This window comes from Colossoma macropomum, unplaced genomic scaffold (genome assembly GCF_904425465.1).
Source record: "Colossoma macropomum unplaced genomic scaffold, Colossoma_macropomum, whole genome shotgun sequence".
NCBI classification, from domain to species: domain Eukaryota; kingdom Metazoa; phylum Chordata; class Actinopteri; order Characiformes; family Serrasalmidae; genus Colossoma; species Colossoma macropomum.
In genome coordinates, this window is record NW_023494799.1 from 39,521,676 (window position 1) to 39,539,894 (window position 18,219).

General features: G+C 40.4%; 1 protein-coding gene across 1 annotated transcript; it reads left to right on the top strand.

The window, feature by feature from the left end:
* Positions 1-413: 413 nt before the first annotated feature.
* copb1 (COPI coat complex subunit beta 1) lies at positions 414-17,868 on the top strand. The gene is made up of 22 exons (XM_036586513.1): positions 414-545; positions 2,164-2,315; positions 2,435-2,664; positions 3,242-3,411; positions 4,734-4,848; positions 4,951-5,043; positions 7,494-7,631; positions 7,733-7,852; positions 7,939-8,046; positions 8,249-8,395; positions 10,262-10,407; positions 10,616-10,712; positions 13,018-13,178; positions 13,289-13,409; positions 13,500-13,727; positions 13,922-14,101; positions 15,075-15,219; positions 15,315-15,434; positions 16,673-16,818; positions 16,910-16,999; positions 17,106-17,261; positions 17,543-17,868. Exons 2-22 carry the CDS (start codon positions 2,225-2,227, stop codon positions 17,600-17,602), a joined length of 2,862 nt encoding a protein of 953 aa, XP_036442406.1. The 5' UTR covers positions 414-545; positions 2,164-2,224; the 3' UTR covers positions 17,603-17,868.
* Positions 17,869-18,219: the final 351 nt, after the last annotated feature.

Genomic DNA, 18,219 nt, shown 5'->3' on the forward strand with positions numbered 1-18,219 from the left:
CCAGCAGTTAATGGAGCAACTGCTGCTCCATTTAAGGTGGAACGGGAAAATTCGAACAAGAATCTGGTGACTTCAGCTTCATATCACTGAAGAATTAGGGGTGGGTGATAATAAATAATTGCCCCCCTCTTTGAAGATCATATGATGCCCTAAATGTAACTAAAGCCCAGCAGTGAGGAGCTGAACTTTACCCTCCTCTGCTGTCACTGCAGACTGGCAGGGTCGCCTACAGAGCAGCGCTGGTAGCTGTTAATGAAGTGATGCTCTTTTTATTTGAGGGTCCCGTTTCAGAGGGAAGATTCCAACCACTACTAGGGTGACACTCGAAAACAAGGGGTAGGGTGAAAAGAAGGAATGGGACTGGGCCTCAGCCCCAGGTCTTCTCTCCATCTGTCTCTCTCGTTCGCGAAACGCGCGTATGTCCCTCCTCGCTGCCTGTAGTATTGATGTGGCCGAGTTGAGGAGCTTCCACGTCATTCGGATCCTGAACCTCATCGGACTCAGGAGAACGGAGGAGAACGGAGGAAAACAAGCTCGCCGTAAAGGTAGGGAAGAACCTGCCGCCGCACCAGCCACTGGTTTTAGCGCATGAGCTGACCGTGTTCTTATTGTGTCAGTAGGCGCTTCGCCCGTCGCCGTGTCGGTGTAGTTAAGCCTCGGTTATCCACGTAGGCAGCCAGCGGGCTAGGCTAATGCTAACGAGCTACGTTGGCAGTAAATGTCGAAAGCTCAGTCTAAACTTCAAACGACAGAACATCAAACCGCTGCATTTCGGAACTAACAGCTTTAAAAAGCCAGCTGTTGTGTATTGAGGCTGTTTACTGTTTATATTTCTCTAATTCGTTGAATCAGTGTTGATGGGTTGTGCAGCTAACTGCTGCTAGCTAGGTTAGCTCTGTCAGTGACTGGCCGTCCAACCCGCCTAGATAACTAAAACAGCGGATCACCCAAACTAACCTCTCCCAGTTTAGTGTGGACGAAGCACACAGACCAGGTACTGGAGTTAAAGTAGAGACACCCAAGGTACAATATTACTCCAGTAAAAGTAGAAGTTCCTCCCTTCAGACCTCCACTTGAGTAAAAGTACTAAAGTATTTCCTTCAAATGTACTTAAGTATCAAAAGTAGAAGTACTAAAAGATTAATTATGGCTCTGATGTCCTATTATCATTTTTATAACAAGACTCGCTTCATTAACTCATTTTAGGTGAAAATACTCCAGTGTCTCTCTTGGTAAACCAGTCTTTTAATAGAGTCATTAATTAGTGACGCTGATGTCTATTAAAATGATCAAAAGCACAAAACACTGAAGGCGAACAGTTTCCATCAGGTAGAACTGAGTGGCTCTGAAATCACTTTTTACAAACAAGCAAAGTTCCAGTTTAAGATTTATTTGCAAGTTTAAGTTTAATAAAAAACTTTAAACTCAGATTCACAAATGAGTTTCCTTTACTAAACTGCATCTGTAGGTCTCTGTTCATAAACATAAACTAGCCAAAACTAATTTACTATAAAATGAAATGTGTTTGTATAAATTCAGATAAAGACACGTCAGTCACAACTGCATATGAGTACATATTTCTATATTGTGGTCTGTTTACACAAAGTTAGGTTAGTTCATCATTTATGTTGAATAGACTCTCCCAAAATTTTACACTGCTGCACTGATGTTGAACCGTATTAATTAATTAGTCTGACGCTGATGGCTATTAAAATTATCAAAAGCATGATGGTTGGTGTTTTTTCCTTCGCGCTTCTTTCGTTTTGACATCTTATGTTTTTATGCACACATAAACAAAAAGGAACGACAGGTTTCTCATAATGTAGCGTAGTAAAAAGTGAGATATCTGACTTTGAAATGTAGTGGAGTGAAATGAAAAAGTCGCCCAAAATGGAAAAACTTCAGTAAAGTACAGATAAACGAAAAAACTACTTAAGTACAGTAACGAATTACATTTACTTCATTACTGTCCACCACTGGTAACTGAATAACTTAGTTTTGACTAACATTAAGTAACAGTTCTAACGAGCTTGATGATACACGACTGCATTGAGATCTAAATTGCAGTGTAGCTGGTTAAATGAAGGAGAGATTCATTTACATGCATTAAACTCCTTTGCTTAGCCAGCGTGTTTTGTGAACTGTCTTGTATTCATTTTTCAGAAAATCACATCCATAATCACTGCCTGGTGTCTCTGGTAGGGACGAGGATCTGTCTGGCACCATGACAGCTGCGGAGAATGTGTGTTATACCCTGATCAATGTACCTAATGACTCGGAACCCCCGTCGGAAGTCAGCCTTAAAGCTGATCTAGGTAATCAACTGCCCTGTGATCCAGTTTTCATAGTATGCCAATTTTTTGCGTGTAGTTTCCACACAGGATCGCTGATGAGTTTAAGTGGTCAATTGCTTTTTGTTCTGTTGCACAAACAGAAAAGGGGGAGATAAAAGCCAAGACTGAAGCTTTGAAGAAGGTGATCATCATGATCCTGAATGGTGAAAAGCTGCCAGGCCTTTTGATGACCATTATCCGGTTTGTGCTCCCGCTTCAAGACCACACTATCAAAAAGTTGCTGCTGGTCTTTTGGGAGATTGTGCCCAAAACAACTCCTGATGGCAAACTGCTGCAGGAGATGATCCTGGTCTGTGACGCCTACAGAAAGGTAACTGTCAGTCATAACGTTGCAACTCGCGCTAAAACGTTTAAGCCTCTATTGCATGAATTATTACTTAAACATGATCAAAAATGTTTTAATGTGTTTTGGTTATTTAAAATTGCTTAAATAATAGTAATATTTGAAAAAAATATTTATTTCTAAAAATTAAGTGGGATATTTGGTAAATTGTTGCCATAAAAAGCATCATAAAATCTTATTTTTCTCTAAAAACATACTTTTATTGAAAACAAGACCAAACAAATCCAACTTATACTTGGTGATGTACGACCCAATATTTGCACATACTGGAAACACAATTTCAATTGGTATTTTGAATGTATGGTAATAACAACATAATAATAAGAATTCCTGGTCATGTAATATCATAAGTTATTTGTCCTTTTAAAGTAAAAGACCCTTTTCCCACAATTAAATAGGAAAACACAGATTTTATATTACTGCTTTTTAGTAATATTGAGAGAAAGTAATTGTTGCCATGTGGCCACACTGTGCAATAGAGTGTTAAGAGGCTGATATTTTAGTAGCAATAGAAGCTCTGAAGATACTGATTTGTTTGGTCCAGGACTTGCAGCATCCCAATGAGTTCATCCGGGGATCCACACTGCGCTTCCTGTGCAAGTTGAAGGAGTCAGAGCTTCTGGAGCCACTGATGCCGGCCATCCGCGCCTGCCTGGAGCACCGCCACAGCTACGTGCGCCGCAACGCAGTTCTCGCCATCTACACCATCTACAGGTTAGTGGGATATGTTTGAGTTTGAGTCATAGTTGCAGCACAAGACACTCTCGCGAGTGGATCAGACACAGCAGTGCTGCTGGAGTTTTTAAACACTGTGTCCACTCACTGTCCACTCTATTAGACACTCCTACCTTGTCAGTCCACCTTGTAGATGTAAAGTCAGAGACGATAGCTCATCTGCTGCTGCACAGTTTGTGTTGGTCATCCTCTAGTCCTTCATCAGTGGTCACAGGACGCTGCCCACAGGACGCTGTTGGCTGGATATTTTTGTTTGGTGGACTGTTCTCAGTCCAGCAGCGACACTGAGGTGTTTAAAATCTCCAGCGGCACTGCTGTGTCTGATCCACTCAGACCAGCGCAGCACACACTAACACACCACCACCACGTCAGTGTTACTGCTGAGAATGATCCACCACCCAAATAGTACCTGCTCTGTGGGGGTCCATGGGGGTCCTGACCACTGAAGAACAGGGTAAAAGGGGGCTAACAAAGTATCAGAGAAACAGATGGACTACAGTCTGTAACTGTAGAACTACAAAGTGCACCTATATAGTTAGTGGAGCTGATAAAATGGACAATGAGGTGGGCATAATGTTATGCATGATCGGTGTACATATGTATGTATATATGTATGTGTGTGTCTGCATGTTTCAAAGAGCCCATATCCTGTTTTTTTCTTTCTCTCAAGCTCCATTTATGTTTGTTTGCTTTTATGTACCGAAAACCCATAATTATTTTATAATTAAAATAATTTTATTTTTACAGTTAATCATAATTCATTTTTACTAGGCAATTTTTCAATCTCCCCTTATCACTTAAAGTTAAGCAATCTGTGTTTTGTCACTGTGCCTTTCAGACTGATATATGTAAGTGAGCTTTGTTCTGATTGGCTGCCCTGTATTGTGTCTCATTCAAAAATAAATCTGGCCCAAAACACTGAAGCTTGAATGGACGGGGCTAAATTATTGTAGGTTGAATCGGCAGATAAAGGTAAATGTCTCATCAGAAAAATAGTGAGTCCAGGCTGTTTTTGAAGCTTGGTTTTCATATGTGGACCAAGGAGTCAATGGCTTGGTTTGGAATTTTAAGTGTTTATGTGCCACATCAAACTCTTCCGTTTTGGAAAAGGTAGTTTTTTATGATTGTGAAATGAACCCTGTAATGTTAGTGCTTTCACTGTTGATTTGATCTGCATTGTTGATTTTCATCTGCCATTTGGCTTAATAGTCAGCAGCATTGATCTAAGCATTTGTCGTGTATTTGCTGCTGTTCGTCTTGTTTCATGCCATGTATTTTGTTTTCTTCCCAATTTTGTACAGGAACTTTGAGAATTTGATCCCAGATGCTCCGGAGTTGATCCATGATTTTCTTGTAAATGAAAAAGATGCAAGCTGCAAGAGAAATGCTTTTATGATGCTGATCCATGCTGACCAGGTACAGAACGTTGCACAGAGAGTAACGACACTCAGTAGTTACAGTTTTGAGTGCAGAATTAAAATCATTGGACTAAAACAACGCCTTTCTGTCCATTTACAGGACAGAGCTCTTGATTATCTAAGCACTTGTATCGATCAAGTGCACACTTTTGGAGACATTCTACAGCTTGTTATTGTTGAACTCATCTATAAGGTAAGATCCTTTAATCATACATAAACTTACAGGCCCAGTTTACACTTATCAATAATGCATTCAGTGTCTGGTTGCTGTTCTTAAATCTACGGATTTAGGAGACAAAGGCTACATTTACACAGCAGGTAAAAGTGGCCCAAATCAGATTTTCTTCACCAATTTTTTTTGTTTGGCTGTTCACGTTATCTTTTAAATGTGATCTGTATGCAACATCAGTCTGAACTGAGCTCTAAACTGAGCCACATGTGTAAAAGACCAGAGCTTCACGCTTCTTCACGCGGCTCTTCCAGAGATAAACAATCATGACCGTACAGAAACATCAGCCTAAATGTTGAAGGTCTCAGCAGCGTGAAATTATAGTAAATAATAGAGTTAAATTGACGTGAAAGTCGCATGAATTCCGATCTGGCTGTTCAGACTGAGTCGCATTGCTGCAGATCGGATACGTATCGGATTTCAGTACCACCTGTGAAAGTGCCTCAAATCTGAATTGAAAATATCAGATTTAATGTGTTTTTTGCTGTTCACACTGACACACAGACACACATCTGTGTCACCATATGAGGAAAAAGATCAGATTTGGGCCACTTTTACCTGCTGTGTGAACAAAGCCAAAGATACTCACACACTGTCATCAAATCTGTATACATCACTAAATCAGAGACCAGCGTTTGTTTATTTTATTTCCAATCAAAATGATCATTAAATACAAATGACTCATTTTTCAGGATATATTTCTGAGGAGGTTTGATGTAAGATAATATATAAGAAAGTTTGAGTAATTTTATTACATCATTAAAAGATATAGAGACCTCTAACAACCATGCAAGTCTTGGGAGACCATCAAAATCCTCACCATCAGATTAACAGTACTTAAAGCTTTCATATTTAAAAGATGGTACAATATCAGCTCTTGCTTCAGATTTTAGAAAGTCAACAGGTGTTTCTGTCCATCCTTTCACTGAGTTAAATCAACTTTTAAGCGCCAATGTTAACTTCATTGAATCCGTGTTCTAATCTAATGTTGATTCTCAATCACTTCTGCACCTTGAATTAATATCGAAACAACACTGAAAGTTAAAAAAAAAAACAACAGTACATGAAGGCTCTCTTAATCGTTTTTCAACCCCTAGAAGGTTAAAGTCGTCCTGCTTTTTCTACAGTGAGCGAAAAAGCGAAACTGGCCTAAAATAAGCAACAAAACTCTGTTACTTTCTTTATTCGGATTTATTGAGCAACAAGATAACAGATAAATGCTTTAACATTATTATTGCTTTTCAACAGTGCAAAGTTAGTCACATACTTTGTTATGCTTTATTATAGTTCACAAACAGCAGATGGCTGGTGTTCTTCAAGAGATCTTTTTTTTTTTTTCCCCCCAGTGCTTAAAAAAATAAAAGTAAGAGATGAAACTTTGTTTTTGACCAGTTTTCTTCTCTCTCTGTTATTTCAAAAGCATACAGTCACATTTCTCAGCTCATGACCATTAAAGTTCAGTTCACTAGTTGGCATACCTAGCATGAGCCGCTGTGTGCAGAGATTTTGCCATCATAATGTAACGGAAAATCAGGAGATGTTTTAAAAGCATTAACATTCGGTTTTAAGACGGTGTGGTACATCTCTCGGACATCAGACTTTTTTAAAATAGTCAGAAATTAAAATATTTGCTCACCTCTTACAGACACAGCAGGGAGCTGTGAGGAGGACTTGAGGCGCAGGGCGCGCAAGAGAGTTTGCGCTGGCGTGTCCGGCACGTGATCTGGCAGCCTACTATAAGTCAACTTTGACATTGTTCCCACCTCTGTCATTAAGCTAGCTATTTTTAGGCTTACGCACATTATTGTAAATGTTGCTAATGCTCATAAAGCATTTACCGTCAGCGGAGGACGGTGCACAGTTCTCATGTCTGTGTTGTGGCTGCTAAGCACGCATACATAACACACTGTAACCTAAATACCTGGATCGCTGTGCACTGCGATTGCAAGGTGTTTTATAAAGCTTTAACACAGCTGTAAAGGCTCTGCATACTATAATCTGGTGCCACACCAGCCTGATTTAAACATTTAAATATTGCATGTGGAAAGGCGATGTTAATGACAATTATACAATAGTCAGTTCCGGCCACGCGAGCTGATTGGTTGAGAAGTGTTCTAACTGTGCCGTTATTTCACCATAACATCACGTTTTTTTTCACCAACACTGTATCACTCCGCTGTCACTGAGATGCTGTTGCTAAGCAACGACTTTGCCCACTGTAGGAGACGCTCAAGACATTTGAACGTTTTTACTTCTTACTTTGCCACAAACAGAAAATGGAGACTTAAGATCACATTTGACCGACTGCGAACATTAAAACATATTAAACCTGTGTTTTTTAGGTTTTTGGGGCATATTGTCAGGTATTATGTTGTAAGTGTAATGTCATATTATCTTGCGCTCCAAATGTGTAGGTGTGTCATGCAAACCCCTCAGAGAGAGCACGCTTCATCCGGTGCATCTACAACTTGCTCCAGTCCTCCAGCCCAGCTGTAAAATATGAGGCGGCAGGCACGCTGGTCACCCTTTCCAGCGCACCCACTGCCATTAAGGTGCTGCATGTTATTCCCCGTCGTATCCAGTGAACGTTAATTAAATTCACTGACATTTGAATAGTCTTAATTAAACAGTCCTTTTATATATGTGTTCTCAGGCTGCTGCTCAGTGTTACATCGATCTGATCATTAAAGAGAGCGATAACAATGTCAAGCTCATTGTCCTGGACAGGCTAATCGAGCTGAAGGAACACCCCACCCATGAACGCGTTCTGCAGGTTCGTATAGACCCCATATTGGAATGTGTATTAGGAACAGGGCACAGGAAACAGAGAGATGGCTGACTGCTCTGTTTTGATCTCAGGATCTGGTAATGGACATCCTGAGAGTTCTGACCACCCCTGATCTGGAAGTCCGCAAGAAGACTCTGCAGCTGGCCCTGGACCTGGTGTCGTCTCGGAATGTAGAGGAGGTTAGTTGATCGTGTTTTATGTTGCTGAGGTTACGTTCCCCACTTTTAGTGTCACAGCAGGGTTTTTCCAAGTCAGTGAAAGGTGTGGCTGTCAGTAGAGCTCTAAATATTCCATGTCCTTCAGTGTCGTCAAAGCAAATTGAAAATTAACTGAAATACTGCTCATCATCAGTAATTGTGCTCTTATACTTTGTTTTGGCAGTTGGTTATAGTGCTCAAGAAGGAGGTGATCAAGACCAATAACGTGACAGAGCACGAGGACACAGACAAATACAGACAGCTGCTGGTGCGCACTCTCCACTCCTGCAGTGTGCGCTTCCCTGATATGGCTGCCAACGTCATCCCAGTGGTGAGTTTGCATTCAGTCCTTCTGAAGCAAGCAAGGTTCCATCAGTGCCAACCAGTGTACACAAACCATATACTTGAGTTAAAGTAGAGACACCCAAGGTACAATATTACTCCAGTAAAAGTAGAAGTTCCTCCCTTTAGACCTCCACTTGAGTAAAAGTACAAAAGTATTTGCCTTCAAATGTACTTAAGTATCAAAAGTGAATGTACTAAAAGATTAATTATGGCTCTGATGTCCTATTATCATTTTTCTAACAAGGCTTTTGCTTTATCAACTCATTTTAAGTGAAAATATTCTAGTGTCACTCTTGTAACACCAGTCTTTTAATAGGATGTCATTAATTAGTGACGCTGATGTCTATTAAAATTATCATCAGCACAAAACACTGAAGGCAAACAGTTTCCATCAGGTAGAACTGAGTGGCTCTGAAATAACCTTTTGTGAACAAGCAAAGTTAAAGATTTATTTGCAACTTAGTTACAAGTTTAAGTTTAATAAAAAGTTTAACGCTGCTGCACTGACATTCAACCGTATGCTTGCGCTGGGTCGGTATGTCCAACAGGTCAAAACAAGCTCAAAACTAAGTGACCGCTGTGCCCTGATTGGTGTTTTTGCTTCGCGCTTCTTTCGTTTTGACATGTTATGTTTTTCTACACACAAAAACCAAAAGGAAGGACAGATTTCTCATAATGTAGCGGAGTAAAAAGTGAGATATTTGACTTTGAAATGTGGTGGAGTGAAAGAAAAAAGCCCCCCAAAATGGAAAAACTTCAGTAAAGTACAGACACACGAAAAAACGACTTAAGTACAGTAATGAATTACATTTACTTCGTTACTGTCCACCACTGATGCCAGCATTGTTCCATGTGATGAAACACATTTTTTTTTGTAATATGCATCTCTACAAGAAATGTAACGGGACCCTTTGTGGCATTATAGGGGTGTGATGTATGGTACATCTCTGGTGAGCTGTAAATGTCTTGTGTTACTGCATGTAGTTAAAATTATACCATTTACACCAATTTATACCAATTAACTATAACATTCTCAGGTTTCAGCTGGTTAGATTACAATTTAAACTGGGCTTTCAAACAAGAAATGGAGAACAGACCTTACCAATAACATCAGGAGGTCAGAGGAGCTTTGCCAGTGGCTATCATGGCAAATAGTGTAAGGGGTTACAGCCATTCGCAGGACTAATGCAATTTTTTGGTTAACTGTCTATTTATTTGCAGTGGTGGTGATAGGACCCAGTGTGAAGGAGCTTTTAGAGATATTAAACTCACGTCTGTGAACATTATGGCTCTGTATGTTTATCTAGAGTGGAGCATTTTGCATCAAAACACCCTTAATGGCATTGTTTACATCTTAACCCTTTAATTATGGAGAAATTTTGAAACATCAGTGGAATCCCTCTTTAAGCAAGCAGTGTCGGGTGGTCAGTATGATAATACCTCACAATACTTTTTCCCAAGCGTATTGTGGATAACCAGTACTTCAAGAACACTGACCACCTGCATATTTTAATACAGAGAGCATAGTTATTCCGGTATGGTTAGATTGACAGCAGTGTAGAATGTCATTTGTTAAATCGAAAATCATTGTAATCATATTTTTTATAGAATTTCTTTTTGAAATGCACCACTGCTCGTTCTTTTTATGTATGCAAATGTATCAAATCTCAGAAAAACTTAATATTTTAATACATATTGTGTATTTTCTCCATATGGCCCAACAAATAACATTTTTTTTATTGCAGTCGAATTTCTGGGCCTAAATATTAGACTCTTACTCCAGGTAATGATTCCCGTTGATATGGATTGTGGGCAGCAGTGGATCGTGAATTATGTTTGTTTTTGACCTCAGCTGATGGAGTTCCTGAGTGACACGAATGAAGCCGCTGCAGCTGATGTGTTGGAGTTTGTGCGGGAGGCCATCCAGAGGTTTGACAACCTCAGGCCTCTCATTATTGAGAAAATGCTGGAGGTTTTCCATGCCATCAAAACTGTCAAGTAAGTCTTGCTGTAGTGTACGAACGTTATTGCTCTGTTTTCCGTCAGGAGAACGTAATGCTGTGGTTTTATTTCTAAGAGGTGCCGTGTTTCACACAGTTGTTAAAGATTCTAAATCCTAACCCGTTTGTTCAGATCTGCTTATTGTTACCAAATGTTCTACTGGATTTGCATTTGTTGTTAAGAACATGGTCTGTTCCTGGTTTAGAATCTACAGAGGAGCTTTGTGGATCCTGGGAGAGTACTGCAGCACCAAAGAGGACATCCAGAGCGTCATGACAGAAGTGCGCAGGTCACTCGGAGAGGTATGCCGTTTCTTGTAAAGATTTATAAAAGAAGATTATGAAGCTTGAAATCCCTCCCAATAAGTTTTCCAATTATTCTGCCATGTTATGTCTAAATGTTTTGCCCATAATTAGTTTTTTAATTAGGGCTGGTGGTGTCTATTCAGCACACAATAGCACAGTATTCATACCAGGAGGGGCAGTAAAAATTGATGTGTTAGCTGCCCCTACCCGGTCTCTAAAATTTCCTTATTTTGACTAAAATATTTAAAGGACCCACAGTCGACATTTTTCTAGTATTTTTTTCCTTTTTACCTGAGGTAGACTTACAGTCTTCTGTGGGTTCATGTAACAAAACAGTAATTATTCATGTTTGCTTGCCCATTTCCAGCCTTTCCTTATGACTTAAATAAACAGGCTGTTTTTGTTACTGCGCCTTTAAGACTGATACATAACAAACTGATTTGCAATATGGTTCTGATTGGCTGGCCTGCACTGTGCATTAATGCAGTCTGGGCTGAATTCAAAACAGGTTCTTTATAGCTTAGTTTCCAGTTGGACTGTGTGAACTGAGGAGTGAACAGCACATTTTAAACTTAGTTTTTTGGATTTATTTTTAATTTTTTTTGTTTGGCTGGTTGGGCTGTAGTTGAATGTCCTCTAAAGCCAGACGTACATTGTGTAAATTTAGAAGTATTGTTCTTTGATGACTCACACTGCACGTTTGAATAGACCATCATGACAGACAATGCCTACAATTTATATATTCACACTACAAAAGTGCTCGGTCCAGTGCTACGTGAGACGCAGCCTCTACAGACAGATCAAAAAATGAACAATTTCAAATAAACCTGTTTCATTCAGAATAACAAGCTTTGCACTGAGTACTGAGCAGCACTTCTAACACTGTGCAGTGAAGGTAGAAGCCAGGTGGTGATGTACGTATGTCTGTAGCCTATTTTCCAAAAGAATCACTGAATTATCATTTATACCTCATAATTCTGTTCAGTCAAACAGAGTAAAGTCAGCTTAAAAACAAGCTAAAAGAAAGATAGTACATTTTATATTAAAGAAAAGTGGGAGAAGGAGGGGAAAATATCACGGTCAGAGGATAGTTTGGAAAAAATATATCAGTTAAGCCCCCTCAGTTGTTTGACATGTTTGACGTTGTTCATGAAATTTATATTATGGAAAAGCTAACTAGATTCTTAAGGAAAAAGATTGGCAAATTCTGTCGGATTTGGTCTGAGTGGCTAGTATATTGTCGCTGTCCAACGAAAGACAAGTGTTTTCAAAATATTAACTTTACAGGAGAGGGCAAAAACACTCGTACTTTTTAATGTACGTCAATGTAAAGAGATTTTGTTCCAAGTGATTTTAAAGCATTTCTATTGGTCCATTCATCATGAATTTTTATACACAATGTAAAGGACAGACGGTGTGTTGAAATGATGTAGAAAACTAAAAATCAATGGAGATACATGGTTTTCATTGGACAGCGACGATATATAAGACCCTGGCAACCAGAACTCATGTAGGTTTTTATGGCCTACCTTTTTATGTCCTCTCCTCTGAATTAAAGATTACACTTCCAGTTTTGTAGTGTAAATAGTTTTTTAAGGAGCTAATTTGAAGGGAAAGTCAGAAATTGTAAGAACGTCAAGTAAATTGTTTTTAGTTGGTAACCTTTTTTATGTATATATATTTTTTTCTTTTCCGCTTTTTTTATAATGATTATTGCTATGGATGGTATTATCAAAATATGTTTATCATAAGAAAAGCATAGATTAGAAAAATAGGATTGTGTGTATGCATTTATGTTTATATGGGTATATAAAAGCAAACAAGCATTCAAAGTAAAGCAGCTGAATAGGCCCATAATGGAACTGTCCTTAGTCATAATTGTAGTGCTAATTGAAGTACTGTTACAATTGTTTGATATAATTTTTTATTTTCTTCTATGCTCTTTTCAAAAGGCTTCCCCAATAAAAATAAAATAAAAAAAATAAAATAAATAAAAACAAGCTAAAATCACACAGTGACCAGTGACTTTGTGTCCCTCTGTCATAGAGTCAGTAACACAGCAGAGCGTCCTTCACTGCCATCTTGAGTTGTTTGTTCATTAGTGCAGCCGCGTACACTCGGCTTACGGCACGTGGTATCAGCGGAAATTTCAGTATGAGTAAATGAGCATGGTAGCAGACCGATAACCGATAGTATTGATGCATCCCTGGAGTCAAATGTAGGTGTTTCATATTGGTGGCTGCTATATTTCTCATACTACTATGAGCAATGAATGAGTTTAGTATGGTTTTTATGTATCTAGATCCCCATAGTGGAGAACGAAATCAAGAAGGAGGCTGGAGAGGTGAAGCCAGAAGAAGAGGTGAGTGCAGCACCAGCCCAGAAGTTGGTCACCGAGATGGGTACCTACGTCACTCAGAGCGCCCTCAGCTCCTCCCGACCCTCCAAGAAAGAAGAGGACAGGTACAGCTTCCACAGTGCTACTTCTCTTTTTAACCATGACTGAGATTTAATTGTTAAAGTTCAAGTTTGTCCTTTGTTGTTATTTGACCATTCCTTTCTTTGTCCTGCAGGCCTCCGTTGAGGGGCTTTCTCATGGATGGAGACTTCTATGTTGCAGCATCTCTTGCTACCACGCTCACTAAAGTAGCCCTGCGCTACGTAGCCATCGTTCAAGACAAAAAGAAGCAAAACGTGAGAACTTTGTGACCCATAACGCTCTCATGAAAGGTACCGTTCAGCAGATTCCTCTGTGTTCTGATCATCTTTTTTTCCTGTTTTCAGTCGTTTGTGGCAGAGGCCATGTTGATCATGGCTACAGTGCTCCATTTGGGCAAGTCCTCTCTGCCAAAGAAGCCTATCACAGACGACGACGTGGATCGCATCTCGCTGTGCCTCAAGGTGCTGTCCGAGTGCTCACCCCTCATGAATGACATCTTCAACAAGGAGTGCCGCAAGTCTCTGTCCCACATGCTCACTGTGCGCCTAGAGGAGGAGAAGCTCTCTCAGAAGGTGAACACTTTCATCTGTACGCATTTAAATCTGTCAATTCACGCTCCACTTACCTGCACTGAGTCATGTCAGAATACATAATACAGTTCATTCATTTAATACTACATTTGTCATTATTTATAGCACAATGTATTTTGTGCAGATGCTTGTTTTCACTTGTTATATTGTTTTTTGACTCTGATTTTGATCCACAGAAAGAATCGGAGAAGCGAAACGTGACAGTGCAAGCAGACGACCCCATCTCGTTCATGCAGCTGACTGCTAAGAATGAGATGACCTCTAAAGAAGACCAGTTTCAGCTTAGCCTGCTGGCTGCCATGGGCAACACACAAAGAAAGGAGGCGGCTGACCCCCTCGCCTCTAAACTCAACAAGGTATGAGACCACAGTGTTCTGCAGCTTAACTCATGTCAGTGAGGTGAAAGGAACGGGGAAGTGTAGTATCTGATATTTGGCCAGCAGATGGCATTGTAGTTTGGCTGACCGCTTTTTCAGTGAAAGTGGGTTGAAACGGGCTAAATGGGTTTAGGCAGGTGATCCGAGTCCTCGGAGTACAGACGTTTCAGTTTTTCAGCAGGGAATGCCTGCTGCCACGTCAGACGTCCTGCTTTGGGTTTTTCTTCTTCTACACACACACTGATGACTGACCCTGGCTAATCAGTTCGGTCGGGCCTGCTAGATCATGTTTGCCCCAAGACTGAAAACCATTTGATAAGTTCCATAAGTTATATATTATACAGTTGTATGCAGAGGTTTTAACACCACAGTGAAACCGTATGTTTTGTTTGTAGTTAATACATCCTCTTCAGGAAACACTTAGATGTGTCCGCTGTTTATTTTGCTGATTTTTAACAACTTGGAGAAAAATTTAAAATACAAACTACAAGATGTGTCACATTGTGTATATATATTTTTTTTAATATGTTAAATTCACCAAATAAATAGTAATTGTGTTTTAAAATGTGCAGAAATGTGTTCTCTGTATAGGACAGGTACTTATTTTTTATTTAGAAAACCAACAAAACGCATAATTTGACCAGTGGTGCCCAAACTATTGCATACAACTGTAGGTTCTCAGTAAAACTCATTAAATCCTTAAATCTCAGATTATACATTAGTGCAGATCGAACATTTGCTAATTTGCTGAAGAACCAAAATAATCTTGATTCTTCCACAAATTGTTGCTGAGCACTAATGTATAATGTGAGAATTAAAGAAGATTAAGTATTTTATTTCCTCTGATGTCTGTATGATTCAGTATAAAGTTGGATTTGATTTGATTTTTATGTAACCTTGAAACCTAAATGTTTCAAGAAAATATATTCAACCTATAACCCCCCCCACACAGGTGACACAGCTGACAGGTTTCTCAGATCCGGTCTATGCTGAGGCCTACGTCCATGTCAACCAGTACGACATAGTCCTGGACGTGCTGGTGGTCAATCAAACCAGTGACACCCTACAGAACTGCACTTTGGAACTGGCCACATTGGGTACAGACACTATTCCTATAACGGTGACCCCCGTATTGTCATTTTCCATTATTCTTTAAATGTGTTGTTCATCGTGAACCTGTTGTTCATCGCAGGTGACCTTAAGCTGGTGGAGAAGCCGTCTCCTCTTACTCTGGCCCCACATGACTTTGCCAACATCAAAGCCAACGTCAAAGTGGCCTCCACAGAAAATGGCATTATATTTGGAAATATTGGTATGTATTCACAGCTCTGTTAACATGCATTGTTATACACCAGTCAGGCATAACACTGTGACCACCTCCTTGTTTATACACTCATTGTCCATTTTATCAGCTCCACTTACTCACATGCACTTCAGATGACTAAGTCTTACACGAGTTGTGTTAAAGCATTCTAGAGAAAGAAACTGTGTGTGGGCCTCATTCTGGAGCCGTCCAAAACAAGACTGCTATATGCTGTGCTACACTGTACACTGTGCCCTGTACATTTGCTGTGAAGGCAGATTTAATGTAAATATTAAAGTAATGAAGAGAAGGGAGAAAACTGCTGATACTACTGTCTTTATACACCGATCAGGCATAACATTCTGACCACCTCCTTGTTTCTACGCTCATTGTCCATTTTATCAGCTCCACTTACTATATAGGTGCACTTTGTAGTTCTACAGTTACAGACTGTAGTCCATCTGTTTCTCTGATACTTTGTTAGCCCCCTTTTACCCTGTTCTTCAGTGGTCAGGACCCCCATGGACCCTCACAGAGCAGGTACTATTTGGGTGGTGGGTCATTCTCAGCACTGCAGTAACACTGACGTGGTAGTGGTGTGTTAGTGTGTGTTGTGCTGGTCTGAGTGGATCAGACACAGCAGTGCTGCTGGAGTTCTTAAACACTGTGTCCACCCACTGTCCACTCTGACACTCCTACTTTGTCAGTCCACCTTGTAGATGTAAAGTCAGAGACGATAGCTCATCTGCTGCTGCACAGTTTGTGTTGGTCATCCTCTAGTCCTTCATCAGTGGTCACAGGACGCTGTTGGCTGGATATTTTTGGTTGGTGGACTATTCTCAGTCCAGCAGTGACACTGAGGTGTTTAAAAACTCCAGCAGCACTGCTGTGTCTGATCCACTCGTACCAGCACAACACACACTAACACACCACCACCACGTCAGTGTTACTGCAGTGCTGAGAATGATCCACCACCCAAATAGTACCTGCTCTGTGAGGGTCCATGGGGGTCCTGCCCACTGAAGAACAGGGTAAAAGGGGGCTAACAAAGTATCAGAGAAACAGATGGACTACAGTCTGTAACTGTAGAACTACAAAGTGCACCTATATAGTAAGTGGAGCTGATAAAATGGACAATGAGCATAGAAACAAGGAGGTGGTCATAATGTTATGACTGATTCGTGTATAATACATGTTTACATTACTCTGTGCATCTTTTGATGCTAATATAATTGCGTGGTTGGCAGTGTATGACGTGTCTGGAGCGGCCAGCGACAGAAACTGTGTTGTCCTTAGCGACATACACATCGACATCATGGACTACATCCAGCCAGCCTCCTGCACAGATGCCGAGTTCAGACAGATGTGGGCTGAATTTGAGTGGGAAAACAAGGCAAGTGACAAGGCAGTATTCCTGATTGTGCTATGATGCTAAGGAACTCCCATTTTCATAGTATTTACTTTTCTTCTCTTCCTCTCTAAAGGTTACAGTTAATACCAACATCACAGATCTGAACGAGTATCTTCAGCACATCCTCAGCTCTACCAATATGAAGTGCTTGACTCCAGAGAAGGTAAAGCCACCGCCATCTGAAGTTTTTCCTCATCCACGCTCCGTCACGTGGTGTTCAACGAGGTGTTTATGCATGACTTTTCATCTGGATTGTCTTTGAAAACTAGGCTCTCTCTGGCATCTGTGGCTTCATGGCTGCCAATCTCTATGCCCGCTCCATTTTTGGGGAGGATGCCCTGGCAAATGTCAGCATTGAGAAACCCATCCACCTGGGTCCGGACGCCCCAGTCAACGGCCACATTCGCATCCGGGCCAAGAGCCAGGTAAGCCGCTCACAGTGCTCCCGTGTCCTCTTTGCTTCCCCACGAAAAAAATTAATACATTTTAAAAGTTAGATTGCCCCTTGTGCCAGCAACTGTATAGGTAAAAAGATAGATGATAATGTTATGAATGAATAAAAAAATGTATTTACCCTTGAATAAAAGAAATTCAAGGGTATTTGAAGGGTATTCTAACATTCTGCCTGGTACATAAAGAATTCTTACGAACATTACCTGCTGTATAGACTCCTTTATTACTAATTCTTCCATATTTTTCCACATAGGGTATGGCCCTGAGCCTGGGTGACAAGATTAATCTCTCCCAGAAGAAAACTGCCTCATAAAGCTTTGAGGCAAACTGAGGCCACTGTAGCTGAAGGGGAGGATTCACCTGGAAGCACCGTGGTTATCTTTATTTCCTCTATCCTCTATCGCTCGTCTCCTTTCTCTCCTGACTCCTGTGTGCACACAGTGCTTTGTTGCCAGGCTAAATAATCCTGTGAAGTATGCGTAAGGGGATTGTTCAACGTTTCTACAACAGGATGTTCTCAAAGCGTTGTGTCCTCATTAATCTGTAATCAATAAACTTTGCTCCACATAGACCATCAAAGTGTACTTTGTTGAATTCCTTTAGTTCATGTAGTTCTGTCATGTGGTACTTTAGTCTTTGCAGTCTTTGTTTATACGAACCATGTTGCCAAATTTACCGCTGCCCTTTTTATGAATGTGCCACCCGTAAGGAGCCAGCTAACGTCTCTGCCCCATAACCACAGTTGACACAACAAAGGATGTCTTCTCTTGGGCGAAGTCTGGAGGATTTAGTTAAGGTCACATGCACTTCAGATGACTAAGTCTTACACGAGTTGTGTTAAAGTATAGCTTGCCTGCATTCTAGAGAAAGAAGCTGTGTGTGGGCCTCATTCTGGAGCCGTCCAAAACAAGACTGCTATATGCTGTGCTA